This window comes from Melanerpes formicivorus, unplaced genomic scaffold (genome assembly GCF_026170545.1).
Source record: "Melanerpes formicivorus ecotype bairdi unplaced genomic scaffold, bMelFor1.0.p_v2 SCAF_11, whole genome shotgun sequence".
Taxonomy (NCBI): domain Eukaryota; kingdom Metazoa; phylum Chordata; class Aves; order Piciformes; family Picidae; genus Melanerpes; species Melanerpes formicivorus.
This window is the reverse complement of record NW_027142363.1, coordinates 15,680,965-15,707,822: the sequence shown is the minus strand read 5'-3', so window position 1 is coordinate 15,707,822 and position 26,858 is coordinate 15,680,965. Positions and strand designations below refer to the sequence as shown.

The following is a 26,858-nucleotide window of genomic DNA, read 5'->3' as shown; positions in this document are numbered from 1 at the left end:
TGTGGACTTGTGATAGCACAACAAGGTGGCCTGAAAGTCATGTGCATATGTAATGAGGACTTGCCCTGGATGTCAGAAGTCATCAAGTGAGAGAGGATGGCTACCTGAGCTTTCGACTCCACTATGTGTCATACATGGCTTGCACAGGTGGTGTACAATACCACTTTCATGACCCATGACTTGAGGTGCCAGCAGGAGGTGAAAATCTTTTTGTATTTCTGTGAGTAAATTAAACAGCATTATGGCAAGTACCTGTTACCCTGCAATTTCCATTTTTGTGCCTTGTGTGTACTTTTCTTTAAGACTGAACCTTGGCTGTAGGCCTAACAAAAGAAACCCCATATGCTTAGACAGCACGACAAAATGTCTTGCTGCATACAAAGCCTGTGGAGATGTATTATAAATAGCAGTCAGACGAATGCCAACTAATGTAAATCTTCCAAAAGAGAGCAACTCTGGGCCCACAACACCCAACAGCATGCACCTAGAAGTGACCATGTGCATGCATGCATGCAGCCTGGCTTGTTCCTCACCCGAAAAATCAGACACGGCAGGAAAACAAACTTCACTCTTTTCCCTGAGTGGGAGTTTGTGTAGCAAAAGCACTTGCTGCAGACATCTGAGTAGGAAAAGAGTTCCAAAATGTGGTGGTGGACTTTTTTTTGGTTTGTGGTGTGGTTGTTTTGTTTTGTTTTGTTTTTTAAATAAAGTCCTTACATATTGAATAGGCTTCAGGGATTTGATTGTAGCAGTTGGGCAGCCACAGGAACTGAGGTTAATGTAGAGGCCTTCTTCCAGCACACAGTGATTGTCAGTGATTTCCCCTTGATAACACAGGAGCCAACTGCAAGAATAATATAAAGACAACAACAAAAGATTAGCTGCTCAGGCTGCTTTTTAACAGTAAGGTGTTTTTTTGGTCTTTAGTATTTGCTAAGGAAATAAGGAATAAAAAAAAATTCTGTTTGTTCTTCTTAAGCTTAAAAGCAAGGTGACAAAGGCTATGTGACAAAGCAACCAAAGCAGCAAAATCAAATCATGTGGTACAGAAACCTTGGTTCCAGAGTTAAACTACATGTGTGCAATGTAGATACTTCTGCTGTACCAAGTGATCAAAACCTGGAATAAATTCTACCTGTGCAAACTTCCCACAGGGAAAGCAAAATCCATATTACCCAAGCCAATTACACAACAAGGGTTACTGAGAAGCACAACAAGACAAAGAGCCTAAGACGTGATGGTATATGATGGCCATGTGTAATGCACTTTGGGTTGTCTGAAACTAAGCAGTGCTTTAAAAAAACCTCAAACATCTTACTTAAAATGTTGGCATGTAATACAACAGACTTACCATCCCCGAAGAACCTTAAATGAACATGGTATGAATGATGTAAAATCAGAAACTTCTGTTGTGAAATCTAGACATGCTCCTTGGAAATGTGTATTACTGAAAGCTCTGAGCTACAAGAACAAAACAAAACAAAAGCAATGACTAGAAGGAAAACAAAGGCATAATTATTAACGTAAACAGAGACAGCTGTAGTCTTAGAGAAGTATCCATTCAGTTCACAAAGATACAACAAACAGAATTAGTTCTCATTTAAGGTATTTTTTACATTTCTACAGCTCCTATATTTTGAGAAAGATCAAGTGTTTTATGATCTCTGGGCTGGGTACAGGATGCTTCCCAGTAATTTTAAGGCAGTGGTATGAAGTGTAAGTTCAAGTATAGCAAGAGAGGGCCTAGAGAAAGAGAGAAGGCTAGGACTGAAGGATGTTATTTTCCAGCCAAAGTACTCCTGTACTGCATCTAACTTGCTAGAGCTCACCAACTCAGCATTCAAAGCAGGATGGCAAAGCACTGATCAAAAGACACAACACTACTGTTGACAAACTGCCTTGAAATTGGTGACCACAGTGATCACAGAACGAGCAGGGCACTGGGCACAGCCTGGTAGACGCACCATGAACTTCTGAAGTTCAGATAAGCTGGTTTTACATGTCATGGTGGAGAATTTAAGCCATATTCACCTTATCCCACCAGTAAGATGTGACCAATTCACCCTGAAAAAGCAGCAAGGTTGAAGTAATTGCAATAAGAGGGGAAAAAAGAAAAAGAAAAAAAAAAGGAGGATGTAGTCAATGCCCTACAGCAAAGACACCTAGAATTCTGTACCCTTGGGCTGCCACTATGTTACTGAGGTGAATTTCACTTTAAAGCCTCAAAGAGAGGCTGGAAAAGGCTGGAACAGGTAACTGTATCAAGAGAACAGCTCAGATTCTTTAATGGAAGAAAACCACCACGGCTGTTGCAAGGCCTACTTCCCCCTTCATGCCCCAAATGGGCTTAGCTTCCTGCCTAAGAAATCAAATGCTTTTGCCAGTACAGAGTGAAAAGGCCACATGCAAGTATCAAAGAATTTGTTTGAAAAAGCTCTGTGTCTTTAGATGAAATTAATGTTTCCTGTTAGAAAGAACAAGAAAGGTTTACCCTGGCCTTGCATTCTGTAACTTCAAATTGAAGAACAGGAATCAGCTACAACATAATAAATAAAGTGTAACTGGTTTTCCTGTAAATACGCTTGCACTGCTATTTCACAAAGCATCAGCTCAGGATGCAATTACACATTATTTTCCACCAGCTTATCTCAAAAGCTCTTTATAAAGGAACATATCCATACACTGTCTTTCTTTCACAGGCCAGATGTTACACAAGGCTTTAAAAAAGTTCTGTGAGTAATTTTTATACAGAATGTATCTCAGTTTAGGAAGGATGTTGACTTTATGGAGCGTGACCAGAGAAGGGCAACAAAGTTGGTGAGGGGCTTGGAATGCAAGCCCTATGAGGAGAGGCTGAGGGAGCTGGGGTTGCTTAGCCTGGAGAAGAGGAGACTCAGGGGTGACCTTATTGCTGTCTACAACTACCTGAAGGGGGGTTGTAAACAGGCAGAGGTTGGTGTCTTCTCCCAGGCAGCCAGCACCAGAACAAGAGGACACAGGCTGCACCAGGGGAGGTTCAGGCTGGAGGTCAGGAGGAAGTTTTACACAGAGAGAGAGATTGCCCATTGGAATGGACTGCCCAGGGAGGTGGTGGAGTCGCCATCGCTGGAGGTGGTCAGGAGGAGACTTGACAGGGTGCTTGGTTGCATGGTTTAGTTGGTTGGGTGCTGTTGGATGATAGGTTGGACATGAAGATCTTGAAGGTCTCTTCCAACCTGGTCTGGTTTGGTCTATTCTATTCTATTCTATTCTAATAATCAGTGATGGTACTTGACAAAAGCTGGGGTGAAGTACTGATTCCCCCATGAAAATACTGCAGAGCTGCAACTGGTCTCAAGCTACAGCTTTGTCAGAGTTTGACATTTCTATATGAGGTTTCACTTCCTAAAAAGTCAACAGGCAGCATGTTAAAATACAAACTATCACAGCAATTATCTCTGCTTCCTAAATAATTTGTACAACTCACTTGTATTGAAAGAGGCTTTGCTCTTTCTGGGCAGAATTTTTACTTGAAATAAAGGGAAGGGCTTTTCAGAGCTGGTGATTTCAGACATTCTTATAATAAATGAACTTTATCAGAGAGAAGAGTCTGGGGAGTTAGAGAGATTAGAAAGAATTTAGTTGCTTTTCAATTTCTGACAAGCAACTAAAAGCAGAAGTGAAAAAGAGACACACTCTTGCAGACAGCAAAACCAGTTTTCTTAGCTCACTTGTGTTTTTAAAGATAAGAGAACCATCAAAATACCAGGCTCAAACACTAGGATGCTTAAGGACTTGCCAGATCATATGCACCATTCTTTGAAGTTCCAAACAAAGAGATTGTTGCATACATGGAAACTTATTTTACTGTGGTAAATGGGAAATTGTATCCATCCAAAAGACAGTCCTCTACTTAGCCCAAGTGATTAAATGTTTTCCTGTACAAACTTACTCATAGGAGTGAGCCTCTGGCTTTGGGGCAGAATCCTATTGAATTCAGGATTGTGATACATCAGCACAGTATTTTTACGAACTAAAGCGTGGTCTTAGCATCCATTCTGCAGGTTTAAGTAAGTTTTAACTAACTTCTATTAAAGAAACACACAAGGCAAAGCACAGTCTCACACACATCAGTATTTAACAGTAGCTGTGCACACAAACACGTTTTTACCACTTCTTACTGGAAACAGACTCTAAAGCACAGTTGATTGAAACTTCTGAGATTTGAATTGATCTTTAAGGTTTATCGAACTGGATTAAAGCTCTAAAAATGGTTTTGGGGAGATTCTGAAAAAACAAGAGTTAGAGAGAAAACTGTCTTCAACTTTGCTGATCCAACTGGCTTCCTCCAAGTCAGTTATTTTACCTGGTATCATTTACCAAGGCCTTACTGTGAGTGTACTTGCAAGTCTTTGAATTTGGCTGCAAACTGCCATATGAATAGGTCTGGCAGGAAATCAGTGTTTAAGACTAAAATAATACACCAATTATGTCTTCAGGCAGGAAACATTTCCTGTAGTCCTGGGTTAATCATAAAATTGTAGAACTAGAATACTTGGAGAAAAAGACGGGTGTGGCCAACCTGCTAAGCAACACAATGTGTGCCTTTCCCACACGCTCACGGCGATTATACTCATCCAAACAAGAACAAGATTGTGTCCAGATGACAAAAGAAGACTTAGGTTTTCTAAAACAGAACCATTGAGCATTACAGTTTCTCTACTTTGAAAAAAATGTCATGTTTCCTGAAATAAAGTTTTCCAAATTTGCTTAATTAAAAACATGCCCTAGAGGAAGCAATGTAACTGCTGAAACTATCACCCATGCTAGCAGCACACTCCAGGACAGAAAAGAGAAATCAAGGAACTAATCCAGGAAAGGAGGAGAGCCCTTCCTGAGGGTAGGAAGACTCTGCAGAGAGATCTGGACAGACTGGACTGATGGGCCAAGATTAGTTGCATGAGGTTTAACAAAGCCAAGTGACAGATGCTGCACTTGGGTCACAACCACCCCGTGCAATGCTTGAGGCAGAGTGACTGGAAAGTTGCCAGGCAGAAAAGGACCTGGGGTATTGGTTGACAGCCATCTGAACATGAGCCAGCAGTGTGTTCAGCATCCTGGCCTGTATCAGGAATAGTGTGACCAGCAAGAGTAGTGAAGCGATTGTGCCCCGGTACTTGGCGCTGGTGAGGCTGCACCTTGAATACTGCATTCAGTTTTGGGCCCCTTGCTACAGGAAAGACAGTGAGCAAAGGAAAGACAGTGGGCAAAGCAGCTGGTGAAGGGAACAAGTCATATGAGGAGTGGCTGTGGGAACTGGGATTGTTTAGTTTGGAGAAGAGGAGGCTGAGTGGAGACTTCAGGGCTCTCTGCAACTATCTAAAAGGAGGTTGTAGTGAAATGGAAGTCAGCCTCTTCTCCCTAGTATCAGATGACATGATGTGAGGAAATGGCGTGAAATTGTGCTGAGGGAGGTTTAGATTGGATATTAGGAGAATTTTCTTTCCTGAAAGAGTGGTCAGGCATTAGAATAGGTTACTCAGTGAGGCTGTAGAGTCACCATCCCTGAAGGTGTTAAGAAACAGGGCTGAGGTCCTGAATACTTTCTTTGCCTTTACCTTTAACAGTAAGGCAGGAAGAGTTCAGGACGAGTGGCCTCCTGAGCTGGGTGATGGGGTCAGGGAGCAGTGTGCAATGCCCTGGAAATCCATGAGGAATTAGTTCGGGACCTGCTGAGCCATTTGGACACCCACAAGTCCATGGGACTGGATGGGATCCATCCTAGGGTGCTGAGAGAGCTGGCAGATAGAAATAGAATAGAATAAACCAGGTTGGAAGAGACCTTCAAAATCCATGAGGAATTAGTTCGGGACCTGCTGAGCCATTTGGACACCCACAAGTCCATGGGACCGGATGGGATCCATCCTAAGGTGCTGAGGGAGCTGGCAGATAGAAATAGAATAGAATAAACCAGGTTGGAAGAGACCTTCAAGATCATTGTGTCCAACCCATCAACCAATCCAATCCACCTAAACAACTAAACCATGGCCCCAAGCACCCCAGCAAGTCTCCAAATGATAATGAGGATGAGCTGGCCAAGCTGCTCTCCATCATGTTCCACCAGTCCAGTCCTGGCTCACCGGTGAGGTCCCAGGTGACTGGAAACTGGCCAATGTGGTCCCCATCCACAAGAAGGGTCGGATGGAGGAACCCGGAGACTGAAAGTGAATTATAGGGACCACTTTCTTTTTGCAATTTCTTCCCAAGTTAGACACAACTTTCAGGGAAACTGTCAGAATGAGTTGTACAATATATTTGTCACAACTATATCATAACCAGGATGTGTTCAGTTAAGGTCACGTGTCACTGCAAGGAAGATGAAAGCACAGAGCAAGTGGTGCCTACTCTTTAAATTACATGCTTGAGAGACCATGGAAAGCAGAGCTACCAGCACACAAGACTGAAAATTCCAATTTATCCTGTTGATTCATCTGCAGCTTCCAGAGTGCAGCTCTGCAGTTTATACCTTCTTCTTCATCTCAAATTTGAACAAGACAGTGACAAACCAGATACAATGCAGACTAATGAAAAGAAAATAAGCCACAAAAGGAGGGATGAATGCATGTGTTAGCAAGTTTCCAGAAACATGAAGAAGAGGAAAAAAAATAGTTCTAGAGATGCAAAGTTACTCAAATCCTACTGAACTGCTTAGATTTTTGAGTAGAAGGGTGTGACCCAAAATAAAGCCAACAAAAAGCAGAACATTAGCAAACTTAACCTGTATACATCTACCAGTTACCTCCATCAGTGTTCTGCTTTAGGAAATGATAATACTCAGGTATCACTGGAAGCACCAAAGCAAGAAATTAAAATTACCTGCATTTAAATATTAAATGGGGTGTAGTGCTAGAGACTATTATATAATGTCAACATACCAGATGTGGAGGCTCATTCATTCCAAGTGGTTCCTGGAACAATAAAAATACATACATGCATATAAATTAATAAAATCATTTACACTTATTTTACAAGAAGACATGTCTAGGCCCAGAAATTTGCTAATTACCAATTCATGAGCAGAGAAAAAAAATGCACTTTGCAGGCTCTTGGCACAATTCTCTTTCCCAGCCTCTGGCATTAGCTGTCTGCAAGCTCACAACCACCTGCCTGACTCTTCACTCCCTTTCACAAAGAGAACTTGCATCAGGATTAATTAATTCATGTAACATGGGGCAGAGTCCATGTAAGTGTCTCTGCATTTATTTTTGAGTCTATTTCTTGAAAAAGGCCATAAACAAAACCAGCAGAAGACTGTGACACCTCTTTTATCACGTGCTCTTCAAAATAACATGAAATGAATCTTTCCTGGTTTCAGTGCAGCTGTATCATTTATTATATATTTACTAGTGAGAACTGTCTCTGTTTTGCATCAAAGTTTTGACCTATTTGGGCAAGTTACACTATCTTTAATAATAGATCAAATATATTTCCTATCTCTTTTCACTATATGTATTATAAATATTTTAGCATAAAAATAAGGAAAAAATAAACCAGGCCTCTGTTACACAACAACAATATGGGCCAGATAAATTCTCAAGTATTTTTATATCCATCATAAATTAGGCATTACACATTACTATGTTTTAAGGCAAATGAATCTTTCCAGGCTAGGTTATTCTTTCCATGAATTCAGTCTAGCACAGGGAAATTCTCAGGAAGCTTCCCTGACAATTTTCTGACTAGAGAGAAAGATCCAAAGTGTCCACTTCAGTGTCCATTTTGAAGAGATTCCCTATGTCATTCAGAGAGTCTTATATAGAATATATAGAATAAACCAGGTTGGAAGAGACCTTCGAGATCATTGCATCCAACCCTTCAACCAATCCAACCCACCTAAACAACTAACCCATGGCACCAAGCACCCTATCAAGTCTCCTCCTGAACACCTCCAATGACAGCGACTCCACCACCTCCCCAGGCAGCCCATTCCAATGGGCAGTCACTCTCTTTGTACAGAACTTCTTCCTAACATCCAACCTAAACCTCCCCTGGCACAGCCTGAGACTGTGTCCTCTTGTTCTGGTACTGGCTGCCTGGGAGAAGAGACCATCATCCGCCTGTCTACAGCCTCCCTTCAGGTAGTTGTAGAGAGTAACAAGGTCACCCCTGAGTCTCCTCTTCTCCAGGCTAAGCAATCCCAGCTCCCTCAGCCTCTCCTCGTAGGGCTTGTGTTCCAAACCCCTCACCAACTTTGTTGCCCTTCTCTGGACTCGTTCCAGCAAGTCAACCTCCTTCCTAAACTGAGGGGCCCAGAACTGGACACAGTACTCGAGGTGCAGCCTAACCAGTGTACAGGGACAGAATGACCTCCCTGCTCCTGCTGGCCACACTGTTCTTGATGCAGGCCAGGATGCCATTGGCCCATAGACAAATTGATTTAACAGCACAGCCCCAATTACAACATTACTGTATGCTCTGAACTCGAGAGGTCTCATTTTGTTCAAGCTAGTCCTGGTAACTCACCAACTTAACAGGTCGAACTGACAGGATGATTTTACTGGATCCTCCCCAGTCAAAGAAGCATTTATATTTTCCTTTCTCCAATATATATTGTTCTCCACAGAAATATTTCTGCTGATATGCAACCCACCTAGAGAAAGACACCAAAGTTAAACTGAAAACATCACATTTGTCTGCATCATTTGATGAAAACACTTAAACAGAACAATTTACTTTGGAGTTTTCTTGGTAAGTCCATCTGAGAATGTAACATTAAACCCAATGGGAGGAAGGTAAGTCTCACATTTGATTTTCTGCTTTTGCTTTGACAAAACACACAACAGTGGGTGTCCACCTTTCTATCAAATATATATTCAGCAGGAGATGATATCTTCCTCAGAAGCCCAGAGGAAAGACACATAATTGACAGGTTCTGAAATCTCTCTCAGCTGAATCCTTATTTGTTCAGCATCCCACCAGAGGGGGTTTTCTTTCAACTTTTTCAGTTGGATTTAAGAAAAATGTTGCAAGAAGAAACAGAAATACACGAGGAAGCCTTGGTATTGGAAGATAAAGTAAAAGCCTGCAACAGTTGGCAGTTCAAGTTTCTTTCATCCTGCTTTCCCTGTTGTGATTTAAGAAGGAAAAACTTCCAACTACTGAGACTGAGGGTCCCTCTAGCCCTGCACAAGCTCTGTATCAGTGACAAAAATAGATGGAGGCTGGCTAAAGAGATGTCACCAACTTAACTGCTTTTGGTGGTGCATTCCTCTCTCTATCATCCAGCACCTGGGACTATTATACTAGGGATATCAGAGTGTACCTCCCTTCCTAGTCATTTTAGCACCTGTTTATGAATCTGTTGTGAATTTCTCTAATGCTTTTTTAAACCTCCTGGTGATGTCTGCTACCACGGCCTCCTTTAGGAGCAAGTTTCAGTAATTCATGGCCTCTAGTGCAAGAAAAGCTTTTTGCTCCACCTCTAATCGGTTTTAAAGAAATCTTAATATAGATCTGTAAAGCATCCTCCAATGATTGTCAGGCAGGGTTCTGCAAACACTGCTGCATGAAGCTTGTTTACCATCTCCAGAATTTTGCATTCACATCCCTCCTCAGCCATCTCTTTTCAAACTGAGTCCCAGCCTTTCATCCTTCTGCCTCATCCCCATGAGACACTAATACCCAGTCCCTAAGTTCAGATCTCTCACTATAGCTATGCATCCTAAATTTGAAGCTTTTTCAGTCTTACTCAACAGCTGATAATCCCTATCATCATCATAATCACCACCATCAGGGTAGGTATGACAATGTTACTACTGCACTTTTAAAATTACTAGTGAAGTCAGAAATTTCCACTCATGACTCCATAATGGTTTCCCCCCTACATTTTAAGTTCTATCATGTGATATCATTCTTTATGCACAGTATCACCCCCTTGTCTCTGTGGTATTTGCTGTATCAGAGCTGTTATTTCATGCCAAGCATTCTAGCTCCCCCACACCTTTTTTAAGCTTCTAGAATAAAGTTTTGTTCTTGCTCCATCAGTTTACCATCAACACATGATGCAGGCAGTCTAGTTTACCTTCCTTATTTATTTTAATTGTGCTGCTTATTCTCCTCTGGGACTTCATTATGCACAGCAAAAATTTAGCCAAGTCTACCCTGACCATGTCTTCTACATCTGTTGGTTTAATCTCCTGTTTTCAGATGAAGTAGTTCTCTGAAGAACTTTTGTTGCCAGCCCCCTGAATTTACTACAAATAAGGCACAGTTCATCCTTTTTTAATATAACTAAAATCCCTTTTCTGTGTTACTTTGCTGCTGTATCATGAAACTAGAGTCCCTGTGACCTCTGGTGGGACAGCACAAGTTTTCTCTAGCAGCAAGGATGTCCAGATCCAAATCAAGGTGCTGGCATGGGGTTTAGAGAAAGCCTAAGATATACTTTTTCCTTCCATTTACCAAGGAAACTGAAATAAACACTGTTCTCCCCCAGACGTTTACCATCTGCACCATGTGAAATACAGCCTCTCAAGAGATGTAGTCAAACCCAACTGTGCACAAAAACACTTAATATTTCCATCCATATACTTCAGTAGACTTACACTCCGCTTCTCACAAGAACTGAGCTTGTCTCTGAGCCAAAGCCAGCTTGCTCCAAATCAGGGATTTCTTCATTGATGATGTCTAATGCTTTCCCATCTTCATCATCAGACTCAAAAAGCGTCACTGATGATTCGATGAAATCCTAAGAGGCAGCATGGAACTCAGATGACTGTGTGTCACAGCTCAGCCAGAATTCACAACATAAAACATTTTGGAAAAGAGCTGTGGCCTGAAATAAAACTTTACAAAGCAGTGAATGGACTTAGGTAATTTGTGTGGGTATATTTTGGTATTGAAGTGCTTTGCTGGAAGCCTGGCAATCTGATGTGCCCTTCTGTGGTTTTCACTGAGAAGAACCACCACCTGATGCTCCTTAGTATCATCTTTCCTCTAATGAGGATGACTGAGAGTGCAAAGATGCCTGTGTGGGAAAGAGAAGGGTTAGGGATTGACCACTGAACTTCCCACACCTTCAGAAACGACTACTTCAAGCATTATCATGACTACAGTCTTTTACTCCAAGTTCTCCTTTCTAATCCAAGCAGCAAGAGTTGGGGCTGTTCAGCCTGGAAAAAAGAAGGCTCCAGGAAGTCTTTATAGTGGCCTTCCAGTACCTGAAAGAGGCCTACAAGAAAGCCAGGAAGGGACTTTTTTAGAAAGGCTTGTTGGAATAGGACAAGCGGGAATGGACTGAAGCTTAAGGAAGGATAGATTTGGACTTTATCCAACCCAAACCAGTCTATGATCCTGTGATCCCTTCCCAGTGACATGGCAGTAATCAAGGAGAAGAAAAGATGGGGCAGGATCACCTTGCTCACATAAAGGGTTTGTAGTTTCTGGATACATCCACTGTATAACTAATCACTATAGCTACAAAATAAATCCCACATGACACTGTCCTGTTCTTTCTCATAGAGCCATGTGACATTGCTTTCTGCTTTCAGCCAGCACAGTTAGTTACACAGTTTCAAATTAATTGAATTTGAGTTTCAAATCTTTAACTTTTTAACCACTTTGGAATTTTAGGCACAGAGTTCAGGCACTACTTGGGAAAATGGCAATCCAATCACTGTGTTCCTTCAACTTTTAAATAAGATTTGTTTCTGAAACATTAAATAGTGTTCCAGTAACTTGAAATTAAGTACATCTTGCAAAGCAGAGAAAAGGCTATCAAGCAACTAGAACTAGACTAGAATTAACCAGGTTGGAAAAGACCTTTGAGATCATCAAGTCCAACCTATCACCCAACACCATCTCATCAACTAAACCATGGCACCAAGTGCCTCATCCAGGCTCTTCTTAAACACTTCCAGTGATGGTGACTCCACCACCTCCCTGGGCAGCACATTCCAATGGCCAATCACTCTTGCTGGGAAGAATTTCTTCCTAACATCCAGCCTAAACCTCTCCTGGTGCAGCTTGAGACTGTATCCTCTTGTTCTGGTGCTGGTTGTCTGGGAGAAGAGACCAACCCCCACCTGGCTACAACCTCCCTTCAGGTAGTTGTAGAGAGCAAGAAGGTCTCCCCTGAGCCTCCTCTTCTCCAGGCTAAGCAACCCCAGCTCCCTCAGCCTCTCCTCACAGGGCTGTGCTCCAAACCCCTCCCCAGCTTCTCTGGACACCTTCTAGCCCTTACAAGCTACCAACCAGACAGCAGTACACTGCGAAAACAAAAACATACAACAATCAAAACCCACTTAAAAAAATTAAGGCCAGACCAAGCATGTAGCCATATTCATGTAGTCAGGTGAACCTGATCAAACAGGCTCTTTAGAGGACACCATGTCTTTATATGATGAATAATGAAACACAATTTTAGAACTAACATTTGATGTGGCTCAACCTCCCTGAGTTGTTTACAGGACTCTAAAAAGGGATGGAACAAATTGTGTAGCAAAACTGGTTGGCCTAATATCTCCTGCTTTCATTTATGTAAAAAGTTGCAACTACCTTCAGGTATACAGCAGAAATTCAGGTGCCAGGTCTGTCAAAATCATCGTGAGCAGCTTCAGATTACTTTTAGCAAAAACCCTCCACAACCTAGTGCCATTTTAGCTCAGGTGAAAAACAGCTACCCTGAACAATCCTAACACAAAGACTTTGTGTAAGAACTCATGAAAAGCCATTTAGATCAAATCTGCACAAAATGTGACTACATTTTAAATGCTGAAATACATCCATAATTGTAGTTGCATTTAAAACACATTTCAAATTCAGCCATCAATTTTCCTCCCTAAGCTTTCACTACAGCTTCTCTTGCAGTAAGCAAAGGAGAAATATTTAAAAATGGACTTCCAGACCAAGGCAAATAATTTCAGACTTGAAAACATCAGTGGGGAAGCTGCAAAGACAACATACTCTGCTCCACCAGAAGACTCAGAAACTTTGTTCACTCCCTAATCATGACTACCAGAAGCAAATCTCAGCTTCACAGAATCTGTTATTTCCAATTGCAAGAAGAAGCAAATGCAACTGCCCCTCAAACTAGCACACAGTGCAAACTGCTGTCTGCCCTCAGGAACAAGTCTATATTTGACTCCAGTATGTCTAAATAGAATAGAATTAACCAGGTTGGAAGAGACCTTCAAGATCTTCATGTCCAACCTATCATCCAACACCACCTAAGCAACTAAACCATGCAACCAAGCACCCTGTCAAGTCTCCTCCTGAACACCTCCAGTGATGGTGACTCCACCACCTCCCCGGGCAGCCCATTCCAATGGGCAATCACTCTCTCTGTGTAGAACTTCTTCCTAACATCCAGCCTAAACCTTCCCTGGTGCAGCCTGAGACTGTGTCCTCTTGTTCTGGTGCTGGCTGCCTGGGAGAAGAGACCATCATCTGCCTGTCTACAACCTCCCTTCAGGGAGTTGTAGAGAACAATAACATCACCCCTGAGTCTCCTCTTCTCCAGGCTAAGCAACCCCAGCTCCCTCAGCCACTCCTCATAGGGCTTGTGTTCCAAACCCCTCACCAACATCGTTGCCCTTCTCTGGACACCTTCCAGCAACTCAACATCCTTCTTAAACTGAGGGGCCCAGAACTGGACATAGTACTCAAGGTGTGGCCTAACCAGTGCAGTATACAGGGGCAGAATGACCTCCCTGTTCCTGATGCAGGCCAGGATACCATTGGCCTTCCTGGCCACCTGGGCACACTGCTGGCTCATGCTCAGCCTGCCATTGACCAGTACCCCTAGGTCCCCTTCTGCCTGGCTGCTCTCCAGCCACTCTGACCCCAGCCTGTAGCACTGCATGGGGTTGTTGTGGCCCATGTGCAGAACCTGGCACTTGGATGTGTTCAATCTCATACTGTTGGATTCTGCCCATCTGTCCAGCCTGTCGAGGTCCCTCTGCAAAGCCTCTCTACCCTCTAACAGATCAACACCTGAATAGATGCTGGTGGTGGTACGCTAATGAAAACAATTCTACAAGCAATTCCTGTCTTTGCTTTCAAAACACTCCCCAAATCCCCATAGCAGAGCTCGAAACTGCTCACAGCAGAAATATTTCAGACAAACCTAAACTGAGAGCTCTTGCAGTATGCCTATACACATGTACATCTCAACCAGTGGGTGGGGAGGGTTGACTTGCAAAAATCCCTCTTTTGTGTGTGGTGTTTAACCTTTTTGATTTGTTGGGAAATTAAATTAATGCCTGGGCTCAACTGCAGTCACTGTATGTGTGCAGAAACACAGGTTGGATTTTCCTAACTCTGGTGGAATCTGTCATGTTGAGCACCATGTCACTGGAACGTCTGAATAGCTTTGCATAGTACTAAGCCACAATGACAGAGCTGGTTCTGACACAGGCTAATGAGGCAGCCTGTATCCAGCCTGGCTCTTGCAGAGCCACTTATGTGCTTCATCACCACACTCCCTGTTTTAGGAGCGTGGCACAAGGACATCTGATCCAAGTTTGCCTGGAACTGACCCAGGTACAACTGGGCTCATTAGCTTCAGCTTCATGCCATGTGAGCCAGGCTAAACTGATCAGGTCTGGTCCGGTCCTAAAGCCATCAGTGTCAAAGTCAGCTGGTGTCACTCCCAAGCCAAAAAAAACCCAAAACCACAAACAAAAAACCATGAGACCAATATGAATAAATAGCAGGGTTAATGTGCAGTCCCCCTCCCTACCTCAGCTAACTACAAATAATGTCACTGCTCTATTTCACAAAGACCTTAATATCACAGTATCACAGTATCACAGTATCACTTAGGTTGGAAAGGACCTCGAGGATCATCGAGTCCAACCTATCAACACAGACCCCATGACTAGACATGACTAGTCTTCCACAGAGACTCTTGAATTCATCTGACTAAACCGAATTTTTAGGGAATACCAATCAAGACTTGATATCAAGGAACACCCCTGCAGAGTCAAAGATCCTTGCAACCTTTACTGAAGTTCTCACAGAATTTCCGAGATTAGAGAGAGGAGCTACCATGGTCACTGTGCAGCAAGAGAAGAGCTACCCTGTTGACTTCAGCACGCACAGCTAGTTTGGGATTTTTTCCCCAGGCCCCCTGAAACAAGAATTTTGTACCAAAACACTTTCAAAATCCTGAATTTGAGTATGGTCTACAAAGCCACAAAGAGAGCATTTGGTGAGTTTGATCACTAAGCTATGTATTGTCCCTCAGAGAGGTAGTCAGTTTGTTGGTCAATCCAAACAACAAAATGCCAGTGCCATTTGTCATTTTATTGGCAAACAGCTCACTGACCTTAGTTACGCAACAATTTGAGGAAAGCTATGATTTACATCTCTATACCAATATGTACAGGCTGGTATATATTTATATGACACTTTGAATGACACATGAGTGTGAATGATACCTGCGTTTTTAACTGTTAATGATTAGAGCATCCTGACTGTTCTAGGTGTGAGTCAAATCACACCTAGGAGATCACTGCAGAGGGACCTTGCCAGGTGGGACAGATGGGCAGAGTCCAAGGGCATGAGACTGAACACATCCAAGTGCCAGGTTCTACACATTGGCCACAACAACCCCAGGCAGTGCTACAGGCTGGGGGCAGAGTGGCTGGAGAGCAGCCAAAAAGAAAGGGACCTGGGGGTACTGGTTGATAGTAGGCTGAACATGAGCCAGCAGTGTGCCCAGGAAGGCCAATGGCATCCTGGCCTGCACCAGGAATAGTGTGGCCAGCAGGAGCAGGGAAGTCATTGTGCCCCTGTACTCAGCACTGGTTAGGCCACACCTTGAGTCCTGTGTCCAGTTCTGGGCTCCTCAGTTTAGGAAAGATGTTGAGATGCTGGAGCGTGTCCAGAGAAAGGCAACAAAGCTTGGGGAGGGGTTTGGAGCACAGCCCTATGAGAAGAGGCTGAGAGAGCTGGGGTTGCTTAGCCTGGAAGAGAAGAGGCTCAGGGGAGACCTTCTTGATGTCTACAACTGCCTGAAGGGAGGTTGTACCCAGGTGGGGGTTGGTCTCTTCTCCCAGGCAAATAGCACCAGAACAAGAGGACACAGTCTCAAGCTGTGCCAGGGGAGGTTTAGGCTGGATGTTAGGAAGAAGTTCTATACAGAAAGAGAGATTGGCCATTGGAATGTGCTGCCCAGGGAGGTGGTGGAGTCACCATCACTGGAGGTGTTTAAGAAGAGACTGGACGAAGCACTTGGTGCCATAGTTTAGTTGATTAGATGGTGTTGATGATAGGTTGGACTTGGTGATCTCTGAGGTCTATTCCAACCTGGTTAATTCTATTCTATTCTATTCTATACAAATGAAGTATCTGCCTACACATGGAACGTCATCCTGGCTAGGCATGTGCATGATTTGAAACTTGTAATTACGTCCTCTGCCAAAAGAAAGATGTAAAACTATCAATTTAAGTTAATCAAATATCCTATATATATAGCTTGGAAGTAAAGAAAAAGTAAAGATTAGTCAGTGGTTGAATAGGACTCTGTGTATTCAAAACAGGGACTTAGAAGAAAATTCCTGTCTCAGGTACTGGAAAATAAATTATTTAGAGAAGGACATCTCTCTTCAATTTGGTTTATTCTCCTATCTTGATTGTAAGTTGTATGATAGATTCTGATTGCAAACATTGCTTTTCCTAGGTGACTTTCCTAGAAATCAAACCTGCTAATTGTGACTGTAGCCATGGCCTCTTGGGTTCCCATTGACTTTCAAAATTTGTTATTTATTTCTATTTAATAATGCCTGCTGAGACAATGAAAGTTTGCTTCAAATGCCTGTGTTCAAACTTCACAAAACTCTTGGGTCAGGAATATCACTGAGGATAAGAGCAATCTGCGTATACGAGACTGAGCAATCTCAGAATGAACATCCTAGCTTTCAGATGAAGCCACTCTTTGCAGCTGTATTTGAAGCTCACAGAGTTACTACTGTATTTTTAAAAGGTCCTTAAACATCCAAACATACAAAAAATCCTCCAAATCAAAGCAAACGATAAAGAAACTCTAATCTCACATTTCCCCATTGCTAAAAAGTTTAACTTTGCTTCCACCACTGGACTCTGATGCAGTTCTTGTTGTTTCACCTTTGTCCCCAGCTGAACACATTTGAGTACAAGGGACTTGTTTTTACCATGGTTAATTTTGCTGCCAAAATTTTCTGGCACAAAAAGAATCACAGGACAGAGGGTAATGCTGTTTTAAGGCTTGCAACAGCTGTTGTGTTGAAAAGCTATTTTTGTTTTAATAAAGAACTGCACTGTACATTTCTGCATGTTGAACTTGAAAGCAAAATCTGTTCTAGGGATTCTAATTGCTTACAGTGCAAAGGGAGATATCTGGAAAATCTGGCAGGTAGGCAAGGAATGCTGCATGATACACTCACTGTGTGAGCTTGACAAAGGCTGTTTAGAACCTGCTTCTCCTTTACAATGTAGTGTGCAGTCTAAATTTCAGCAAGTAGGACAAGAATGAGAATGAACTTGGGCCAAAGGTGGAATGACTAAACCCAACACAGCTGTACCATACATGAAGAATAACCTTCCTTTTTATGTATGGAACTGTGCATAATGTGTGTGGAATTCATACAAGTACTTACAGCCTGAAGGAACCGGAAAGACAGGAGGACACTGTCAGCTCCCTGCCAAGAGGGTTTGTCTTCATAATCTCCCTCCTCCAACAAATATTGACAGCCTTTGTAGTTTTTCTTATCATAGGCAACCCATCTACAGCAACAACACAAGCAAAGAGAGAGAAATAACTAAAAGCAAATCAACTACATATATGATAACAAATAAAAGGGGAAGAGAACATCCTAAGAACACTCAAACAAGTATCACAGGCTTAGCTAACAAAGCACTGCTTGTTTGATATCACAACAGGCACTCATGAAGTGTTCTTTGTGGATCAAAATTACACCATGTGATTCTCTCTCAAACAACAGTTTATTTGTGTAACGCTTCTGCATGTACTTCCTTCTCCATCAGCCATGTTCCCAATACCAGCATTTGGTACTCTGGAAGCTACTGTGCATGTAACAGCCAAAATGCTGCAAACAACCAACAGCTAATGATTAAAAAAAAAAGAAAGAAAGTAGTAGATCTTTTTAGTGTGTTAATAAACAAAGAGATTCTCCACTTGCTGGTGACAAAATTAATAGATTTCAGCAGAACAAAATTTCACCCACTGATACTGCTTCCTGCTCTTACATAAACCATACACATCAGACAACTGACCTGAGTACATACAATATATTGCAGATGCAGTATGTTTTACTACTAAGGCAAGACAACCTTTTAAAGTATTATGAACAAATAGATAAAGCTCAATGAAAATAAGGCATTTCCACTTCAACTTTGAAAGCTCTAATGGATCTTAACTTGAAAAAGTGCTTCCTCCTCCTCCTTTCTCGTAAGCATTCCCTTCATTAAAGCTCCCTTGCAATTATTAGAACTGCTGTACAAATTCTGTCAGCACTGAAATCTGGCAGGCAGGGAGAGCTGTCCTTTTAGTACCATTTAGTTTACACTAATTCAGCTGTTTAAGCTACAGCAGCATTAAAAATAAAGACTGCCACAACAGAGAGAAGAATGATTTGTTAATAATTTGAGCCTTCCCACATAGTGAATACATAAGGTATTTATTATTAGATTTGAGCATTCACAACTAAATTTATTTTGAATTTACTGCTTCCAAGTGTCTGACAACAGTCTGAAAGCATCCATGTTATCAAAGCTTTACACTGAAGTATTACCACAAAAAAAGTTTCTAAAGACGATTTTATTGTTAAACTCTTTTCAGAAACAACCATATTGCAATGCTTTCAAACAGCCCTATCCTGTTGGGTCCTGGGAGACATTGAAAGAACAATGTGTGGGGTTGGCAGCTCTCTCACTGAGCCTACCTCGTGAGCAGTCCATATAAGGATTGTGTTACACAGCCCTCCTCTGTGTGTGTGACACAGAGAGGGGCACAGCAACACAGCATCCATCTGAGGCCTCACCAAAGGAAAATTAGCCTATGTTCTTGATTCCAGATAGCATGCAATGGGTGGCAAAGTATATTAAATAAAGACTACCAGGAGTATAAAGCACTATAAATTAAAGCTCTATGTGAATGGTGTTATTAAGGAACTAAATGGCCTAGTATATTGGCATCCAAATGGTAAACACTGGCTTCACACTTCTCACATGCTTAGTTCTATTTTCCTCTATTCCCTTCAACAGATAAGCCATAATGGAGAGGTGGTTTTATTCAAAGCTGGTAATTAACAAAAGAAATATACATTCCTTTCTTTTAAAAATATTTTACCAGTGAAAAATTTTAATCACCCCTTTGCTACCACTTCTTAGTCTTAAGTTATGATTCCCTAATTTGCAGCAAATAAATATAAAGGCGAAATATACTTACACTCCACCAATTACACGTATTGATCCGATTCCCTGAAACTCCTCTTCACTACCAAACAGAGCTGGGACAGAACTGACATTTTCTGAAAATTCTTTGGACCACCCTTCAAAGTGGGTTTTCTCATATATTATTATCTAGAAAACAGGATGTTGAACAATGCCTTGAGTACACCCCAAAGTGTAACCAGACGTTTGGTTGCGTGTGCTGCTACAGTATGTGGAAAGCAGCTTTAGTCCCCCTCCAAGAAGAGCATTCAGAACTGCATTCCTCAGCCCTTCTGACGTGTGACTGTCCTGCAGGCTGAAGAGATCCTATTTGGATTTAGACAGGTTTGTCAGGCTATTTGCAGACATTTCCAGAGAAGAGTAGTTATTTAAACAATTCTATATACAAAAACACACTCTGCAGCTATATGACTGTGACTTATCCTACAATTCTGTGCCTGGGCAGTGTCTATTAGCCTGCAGTGAATCCCACCTACTCACAGCCAGACACAGTGAGCTTAATCTTCGGCAAGCAAGCAAGATGTTTTTCTCTGTACACTGCTAAGTTATTTAAGTGACTGCAGTTAACACCTCCCTGAGGCCATAGAGAGGCTATTAATAGTATTAACATTTATTGCAGTATTTAGTAGAGAAATGCACTATTGCATGTATCTGTATAATTAAAAGCATTAAAGCATTAGCATTTTTGTGGAGAACTAGAAAAAGGAAGGTGAATGAGCAATAACTCTGGATGGGGTCATGATCTCACTTATGATTCCTGTATTGAGACTGAGAAATATACTATTGCTTCCCCCTTTCTCCTCTCCTCCTTCACTTGTTTGAAACTTGGTACATTACATTAAACACAAAAACATCTCCTGATATTCTTCCATTCCTGATGTGTCAGTCAGGAAAACTTGATTTACTCTGTACAAGACTTACAGCTTTTCTATGCAAAGTCACATTCTCCTAATACATAACACACAAATGCTTACTACTTTTACATCTCACGAAACACTGGTGAGACAACATTCAACGTTTTTTTTCAGCAGTAAACACTGAATACTTAACCAAACATCACATACCAAACAAAAAGAAAGCAGTGTAAATAAGGGTTTGACATTTCCAACATGCTCATATTATTTTTTTTCCCCTCTCAATGTCCTCAGTGCTTACCTTGACATTCATTGGCATTTGTACCTTTAGTCCACCCTAAAAAAAGATGGGGGGGAAAAATGGTATTTTTATATATATATATATACACACACACACATATCAAAGCATAAGTTATATTATAATCTTATCAGAGCATGAAGCCTTTGTAATTAAATTCACCATTTTCAATGCTGGCCAAATCAAACACTAGCTTGAATACTCTGGCAATTCATAAAGGCAAGGGACACCATAAATCTGACCTCCAAACAAATCAGTGTGTTGCCAAGCCTGCAGGGAGGCAATCTGACTATTCCTTCAGTGGCTATTAGCCATCCAAAGCAAATATTTACTATGCTGTTTTAACATAATGTTAAAAATTGGTCAGTATAAATTAACTTTTAAGGATTTGTTGCATGTATTGCAAATTTCTTAATCACAAATGGTGGAAACCTAAAAATCTATAAATAACATGAGAGAGAATATAGGCTGATGTATTCATGTCTGCGGTCAAAGAGCAAACACAACAAAAGCATTTTCTCTTAGAATCATAGAATCAGTAAGGTTGGAAAAGACCTCAGAGATCATCAAGTCCAACCTATCACCCAACACCTCATGACTAACTAAACCATGGCTTCAAGTGCCACATCCAATCCCTTTTTGAACCCCTCCAGGGACAGTGACTCCACTACCTCCCAGGGCAGCACATTCCAATGGCCAGTTACTCTTTCTGAGAAGAACTTTCTCCTCACCGCCAGCCTAAACTTCCCCTGGCACAGCTTGAGACTGTGTCCTCTTGTTCTGGTGCTGGTTGCCTGGGAGAAGAGACCAACCCCTTCCTGGCTACAACCTCCCTTCAGGGAGTTGTAGAGAGCAAGAAGGTCTCCCCTGAGCCTCCTCTTCTCCAGGCTAACATTCCCAGCTCCCTCAGCCTCTCCTCACAGGGCTGTGCTCCAGACCTGTCCCCAGCCTCGTTACCCTTCTCTGGACATGTTCAAGTGTCTCAATGTCCTTCTTAAACTGAGGGGCCCAGAAGTGGACACAGGACTCAAGGTGTGGCCTAACCAGTGCTGAGCACAGGGCAGAATGACTTCCCTGCTCCTGCTGGCCACACTATTTCTGATGCAGGCCAGGATGCCATTGGCCTTCTTGGCTGCCTGGGCACACTGCAAGCACATGTTCAGCTGCTGTCAACCTGTACCCCCAGGTCCCTTTCTACCTGGCTGCTCTCCAGCCACTCTGACCCCAGCCTGTAGCACTGCATGGGGCTGTTGTGGCCGATGTGTAGAACTCGGAACTTAGATGTGTTCAGTATCATGCCCTTGCTCTATCTAGGGCAAACCTTTTGGGGGGCAGTTACAGGAAAAGGAAGCCACAAAACATACTACAGAATTGTGAAGTCCTCACCATTTTTAAGGGGCGCAGAGATTTTACATCTGCTGAAGGAATTTCAGACGGTGAACCACATTCTTCCAAAACCTTCACATCTCCCTTGTAATTGCAGTCTGAGTAAGCAAGCCATCTGTGACAGTAAGGATAAAGAGTTTATTAATCTCGTTAGACAGATTACAACTAGAAACATTGTATAACAATTATTTTAGTTTTTGTAGTCCTAAGAAGTAGATAATGTGTTTTAGACACCGGCAGCACATCAAAACAGAGCTGTATTTAAATACACTAACAACATCAGTGTCAAGAGCTCAGATGCTTTTTCCTCAGTCCAAGCCAAACAAATAAAAGAGATGAAAACTGTGGATTCCTTCACTTTAAGGAGCCAGTTCTTTACACTGTGTGTACATAAAATTGATGTCAGTACTGAGGATGAGATGCATCAAATTTTATGCAGGATTGTCAGCTTAGGAATTAAAAGGCTTCTAATATTAGTAATACTGTTTTTCAAGTGAGGTTATTAAAATACAGTGATTTGTAACACTCCTTTGGAAAGCAGGCTGTTGTCATTCTGACATATAAGATTAAAAATGCTGAGACTCCTTCAGATTGTTTCCAAAGGAAAAGCAAATGTAAAAGATGGACACAAGGCTAGCAGACCAAATAAGCAACAGAGGAAGAGGCATTGAGTCATATGGAAAGCAATTTTCTTAAACCTACCCACACAGACCATAACAGTTAAAAACTGTCCTAAGTGCTATCAAAACTAAGACTGTTTTTAATTCCTCCACCACCTCCAGTTTCACAGACATATTGCGAGACTGTGGGAGGGAAGGCTTGGCTCATATAGAAAAGCAAACTCAAGACTCTTGTAACAGAATAGTCAATGTCATTCTGCAACAGTTTATGGGAAGAGGCACTAAAATCCCAAACTTCAGAACTGTTGTGTTGGCTATTTGTCCAAGAAACAGATTATGCTGCTCAGTACAGGAAATGCTGGGCTACCAAGGGGCCTCTATCATATTGCATCATCTCTCTCCAGAAAGTCAGGATATGGCTGTAGCTTGAGAAATGTTTGGATGATGTAATATTTTGTGTTTTCAGTCACAGTGCCATGACAGGGCAGTGACTAGGGAGACAACATCTATTCTCCAATGAAATAAAAGCTAAATTACAGCTGAGCTGCTGCTTCTATTTACAAAGCTACTAAAAGATGGAAATACAGAAGACTTCTGCCAGCAACAGGAGGAACAATGTCTTCAAAAACTTGGTTCCACTACTAGAAGCCCACACAGCACAATGCTGAAGTGTAGAGCTGGGAATATCTAACTTTATGTTAAGATTTGTAGTGAAACCCCCCAAATACTGCTTCTATGGCTGACTTTCATCCCATGACATTATCCCTTACCTGCTGGGAAAATGCTATTAAAAAGGTTCAGTACTCACACTCCTGATTTGACTCTTATATAAGGATTTTTCTCAACATCCAGTTCTTCTAAATTGGCAGCTGCACTCTGTATGCAGATAGGAAGCCCTTCTGTACCACCAGCTGCCAGGCAAAACTCAACTTCTGGAACACCACAGTCCTGCAGAAACAAATCAATGGGTCAGGCTTATCCATGCTCGAAGAGAATGCCTCTTAGCAGCAGGGGAAGCACTAGTAATGTTTGTTTCATTTTTCCCCTCTGTCTTCTTCTTCTTCTAACGTAACTCCTGGCTTTTTATGATGGAAGGGTTTTAGTTTGATTAAATGAAGACCTAATGGAAGTCAATTCCCAACCCCCATTCACTCCCAAAGAACTCTGAATTTGTCTGCTAGACTAGCTTCAAAAAGCTTTCTATGGGAAGGATCTGACAGTACTTACTGAGAGACAAACAGTGCATAAATACTGCTTATTATGTCCAGTTCTGGGCCCCTCAATTTAAGAAGGACATTGACACACTTGAACGTGTCCAGAGAAGGTCAACAAAGCTGGGGAGAGGTCTGGAGCACAGCCCTGTGAGGAGAGGCTGAGGGAGCTGGGGCTCCTTAGCCTGGAGAAGAGGCTCAGGGGAGACCTTCTTGCTGTCTACAACTCCCTGAAGGGAGGTTGTAGCCAGGAAGGGGTTGGTCTCTTCTCTCAGGCAACCAGCACCAGAGGAGGACACAGACTCAAGCTGCACTAGGGGAAGTTTAGGCTGGAGGTGAGGAGGAAGTTCTTCACTGAGAGAGTCTTCGCCATTGGAATGTGCTGCCCAGGGAGGTGGTGGAGTCCCCATCCCTGGAGGTGTTCAAGAGGGGACTGGATGTGGCACTTGCTGCCATGGTCTAGTCATGAGGTCTGTGGAGACAGGTTGGATTCAATGATATTTGAGGTCTCTTCCAACCCTGGTGATACTGTGAGACTGTGGCATTTTTTTTTAAAGATAGTACTTCCATAACACACACATGGATACATATGATGCATGCACAACTAAACATTGCCACCCCCCTTCCTTCAGAGATTAACTAGGTTCTGTAATGCATCCAACTACAGACACAAGCCATATTAAGTTCAGTTTTTCTGTCAAGCCTAAACAAACCTACAGTATCTTAGGCAAAGAAATAAAAAGATCAGTGCTAGAAAATGTTTGTTCTGTTAAATAGACACCTTAGCAATTCTGCTCTTACTATGGAGCAACCACCTCTGAAGTTTTTCTACTGATAGAGCACTTGCTCTTCTCTATTAATTTGCAGGCATTTTATTGGACCACATACATTTTGTAATATTTCTATGAACTGCATTGCCAAACACACCATGAATCAATGAGGACCTTCTATAAGGCCCTATTTCAGCAGTTGTTTGCAGAACAATCTTCCTGTTACAGTGCAAGGCAGCTCACATGCGTACAGTTTGCTTAGCTGTAACAGGAAACCTTCAGATTTGAGAGTTAACCTCACACAATCCTTTCCCTCATCCTGTTGACTCATGGGTCCATTTGCATTAGGCCAAAGGGTGTGGACAGCACAAAGGGACCTGGAACGTCCTAAACATGGCTGGAGAAAGATGCACCTTGAATGCACACTAGAGAGGAGTGATGAGTAGCCGCCTCTGAGGGTGCTTTCATACAGGCACCTGGTTACTGAATTGGCAGAGGACAAAAGGGAGGGTCACATCATGACAGAGGTGTGACTGTCTGTGGCTTCTGACAGGCCCAAAAGGCGAAACACAAGAGCTTGCAGGGAAACTCTGCAACAGGGCACAAAAGCTCTTAAAGTTACAGCTCCTCACCTTGTGACAACCCTACATAGTCTCCTTTTTCATACTGCTTTTGAGTGGAGCTTTCAAAACACTGAGTGACATCTCACCAAGAAATGTGTTTCTTAGTTAGCAAAGTTCTTTTGGTAGTCATTTAACTGTCAGCAGTAAACTTGGCCATTATACCAGATGGACTTCAGGATATTATTTCACTTTCCTCATGAGACCCAAAGTAACATGGTATACTGTTTTGGGAACTCTCCCTCATGCACAATTGTATTTCCTCTGTATTGTACCTTGAAAACAATGCATGCTACTTGTTTCTAGAACAAAGTCTGCAATGTGGCCATTTTTATTTTCAGATGAGGAAGCCCAGCAAAGCTAGGAAAAAAAATGACCTTCCAGTACAATGCCTTATGACAAGGTGTTAAGCAACACCATTCCTCAATTCTAAGTCTATTGTTAGGCAAGGTGGGGGGTGTGTGGTGTTTGTTTGTTTGTTTTAGAAGACAACCAAACCCAGACAAAACAAACAAACCAACCCAGCCACAAAACATCTCCTCATAATTTCCATATGTATATGCATTTTATTAAATCATAGTTAAGACATAATTTATGGTCCTTTCGATTCCCCCCCCCCCCCCCCCCCCATAATACCTGATACATGACAAGGATGAAATCTGTGACTCCAGCAACAAAGCTTGATATGAAAAATCAGAAGTTGCACCTATAAGAATTCCACAAAGAACGGTGGGAGACTTTTAATGGTTTCAGATAACTTCTGAAACAAAAGACCTACAAGACTAGACAAGTGGCAAAATAAAGTGTCTTTGCCTGCAGGCTCAGACAGAATATGAGACAGACTATCCTTAATTTTAATTCAACAGGAGATTTGCTGTTGTTATTTTTTGTTCCCCCCCCTTCCATTTGAAGGCTGGAAAAAGTCAGTCTGTATGCTCTTTTCAAGCCTGCTCTCCTACTCTGCTCATTGTGATGGTATTTTTGTAGGTACTGGATTAAGTCCACAAAGTCCTTTCATAAAGTGTCATAGAGTAAGCTGAGGCCTTCACCAAAAACAATCAAATATCTGTTTTAAAGGTCATAATATGTTTGAGGAATATGTACATTGGGTTTTCAGAGAATAGTTTCTTGAAGTTCAGCTGACATTAATTCACAGACTGCAGAAAAGGTAAAATTCAGTACTACTACATCAGGCAAACACTATGTATTTGTAGATGTACCTACAAGTACTGTCTCATTAATTTGTGTATTTTAAGCATGTAAACTTGCATGCTCATATTTACCTGAGCATAATTAAGAGGCACCACTACTTTCAGAGGCTTAGCTTTCCTAATAAAATCACCACATTTAGAAGCAAAATGAAAACCACACAACGATGACAAGATTCAGGCTGAGAGCTAGCTCCTTCAGTCGGAAGCCTATCATTTGCAAGGCGTCAAGATTTCCAAATAAGATACCTACATGCAAAACTATTACCCTGCAAAACTCTTGTAACAGTGTTTCAGGACAGATTCAAAACAGGGAAGTCTCCTCCCTACACTCCTCTGGCCCTGCCACCCCCATTAGAAGTGGTTACAACTCATTTCGTACTCCTTGTTTTACTGACATGTCAGGCAAAAACAGAGTAAAAAGCATGGCAAGCACTTTAGGTAGCTGCGTTCACGG

At 42.0% G+C, this 26,858-nt stretch overlaps 1 protein-coding gene across 2 annotated transcripts in view; it reads right to left on the bottom strand.

Moving 5' to 3' along the window:
* Positions 1 to 26,858, bottom strand: part of CRYBG3 (crystallin beta-gamma domain containing 3) — a 98,283-nt gene that overhangs the window by 17,616 nt on the left and 53,809 nt on the right. Inside the window, exons 8-17 of one of the 2 annotated variants that reach the window (XM_068144639.1) lie at positions 23,401 to 23,540; positions 21,973 to 22,087; positions 20,590 to 20,625; positions 19,430 to 19,563; positions 17,619 to 17,745; positions 10,584 to 10,726; positions 8,503 to 8,629; positions 6,915 to 6,947; positions 1,352 to 1,461; positions 718 to 844 (exon numbers count right to left, since the gene is read on the bottom strand). In XM_068144639.1, the coding sequence (XP_068000740.1) occupies positions 718 to 844; positions 1,352 to 1,461; positions 6,915 to 6,947; positions 8,503 to 8,629; positions 10,584 to 10,726; positions 17,619 to 17,745; positions 19,430 to 19,563; positions 20,590 to 20,625; positions 21,973 to 22,087; positions 23,401 to 23,540 (1,092 nt within the window). Of the gene's footprint in view, positions 1 to 717; positions 845 to 1,351; positions 1,462 to 6,914; positions 6,948 to 8,502; positions 8,630 to 10,583; positions 10,727 to 17,618; positions 17,746 to 19,429; positions 19,564 to 20,589; positions 20,626 to 21,972; positions 22,088 to 23,400; positions 23,541 to 26,858 lie in introns of those variants that run through there. The other variant, XM_068144640.1, reaches the window with a different exon arrangement.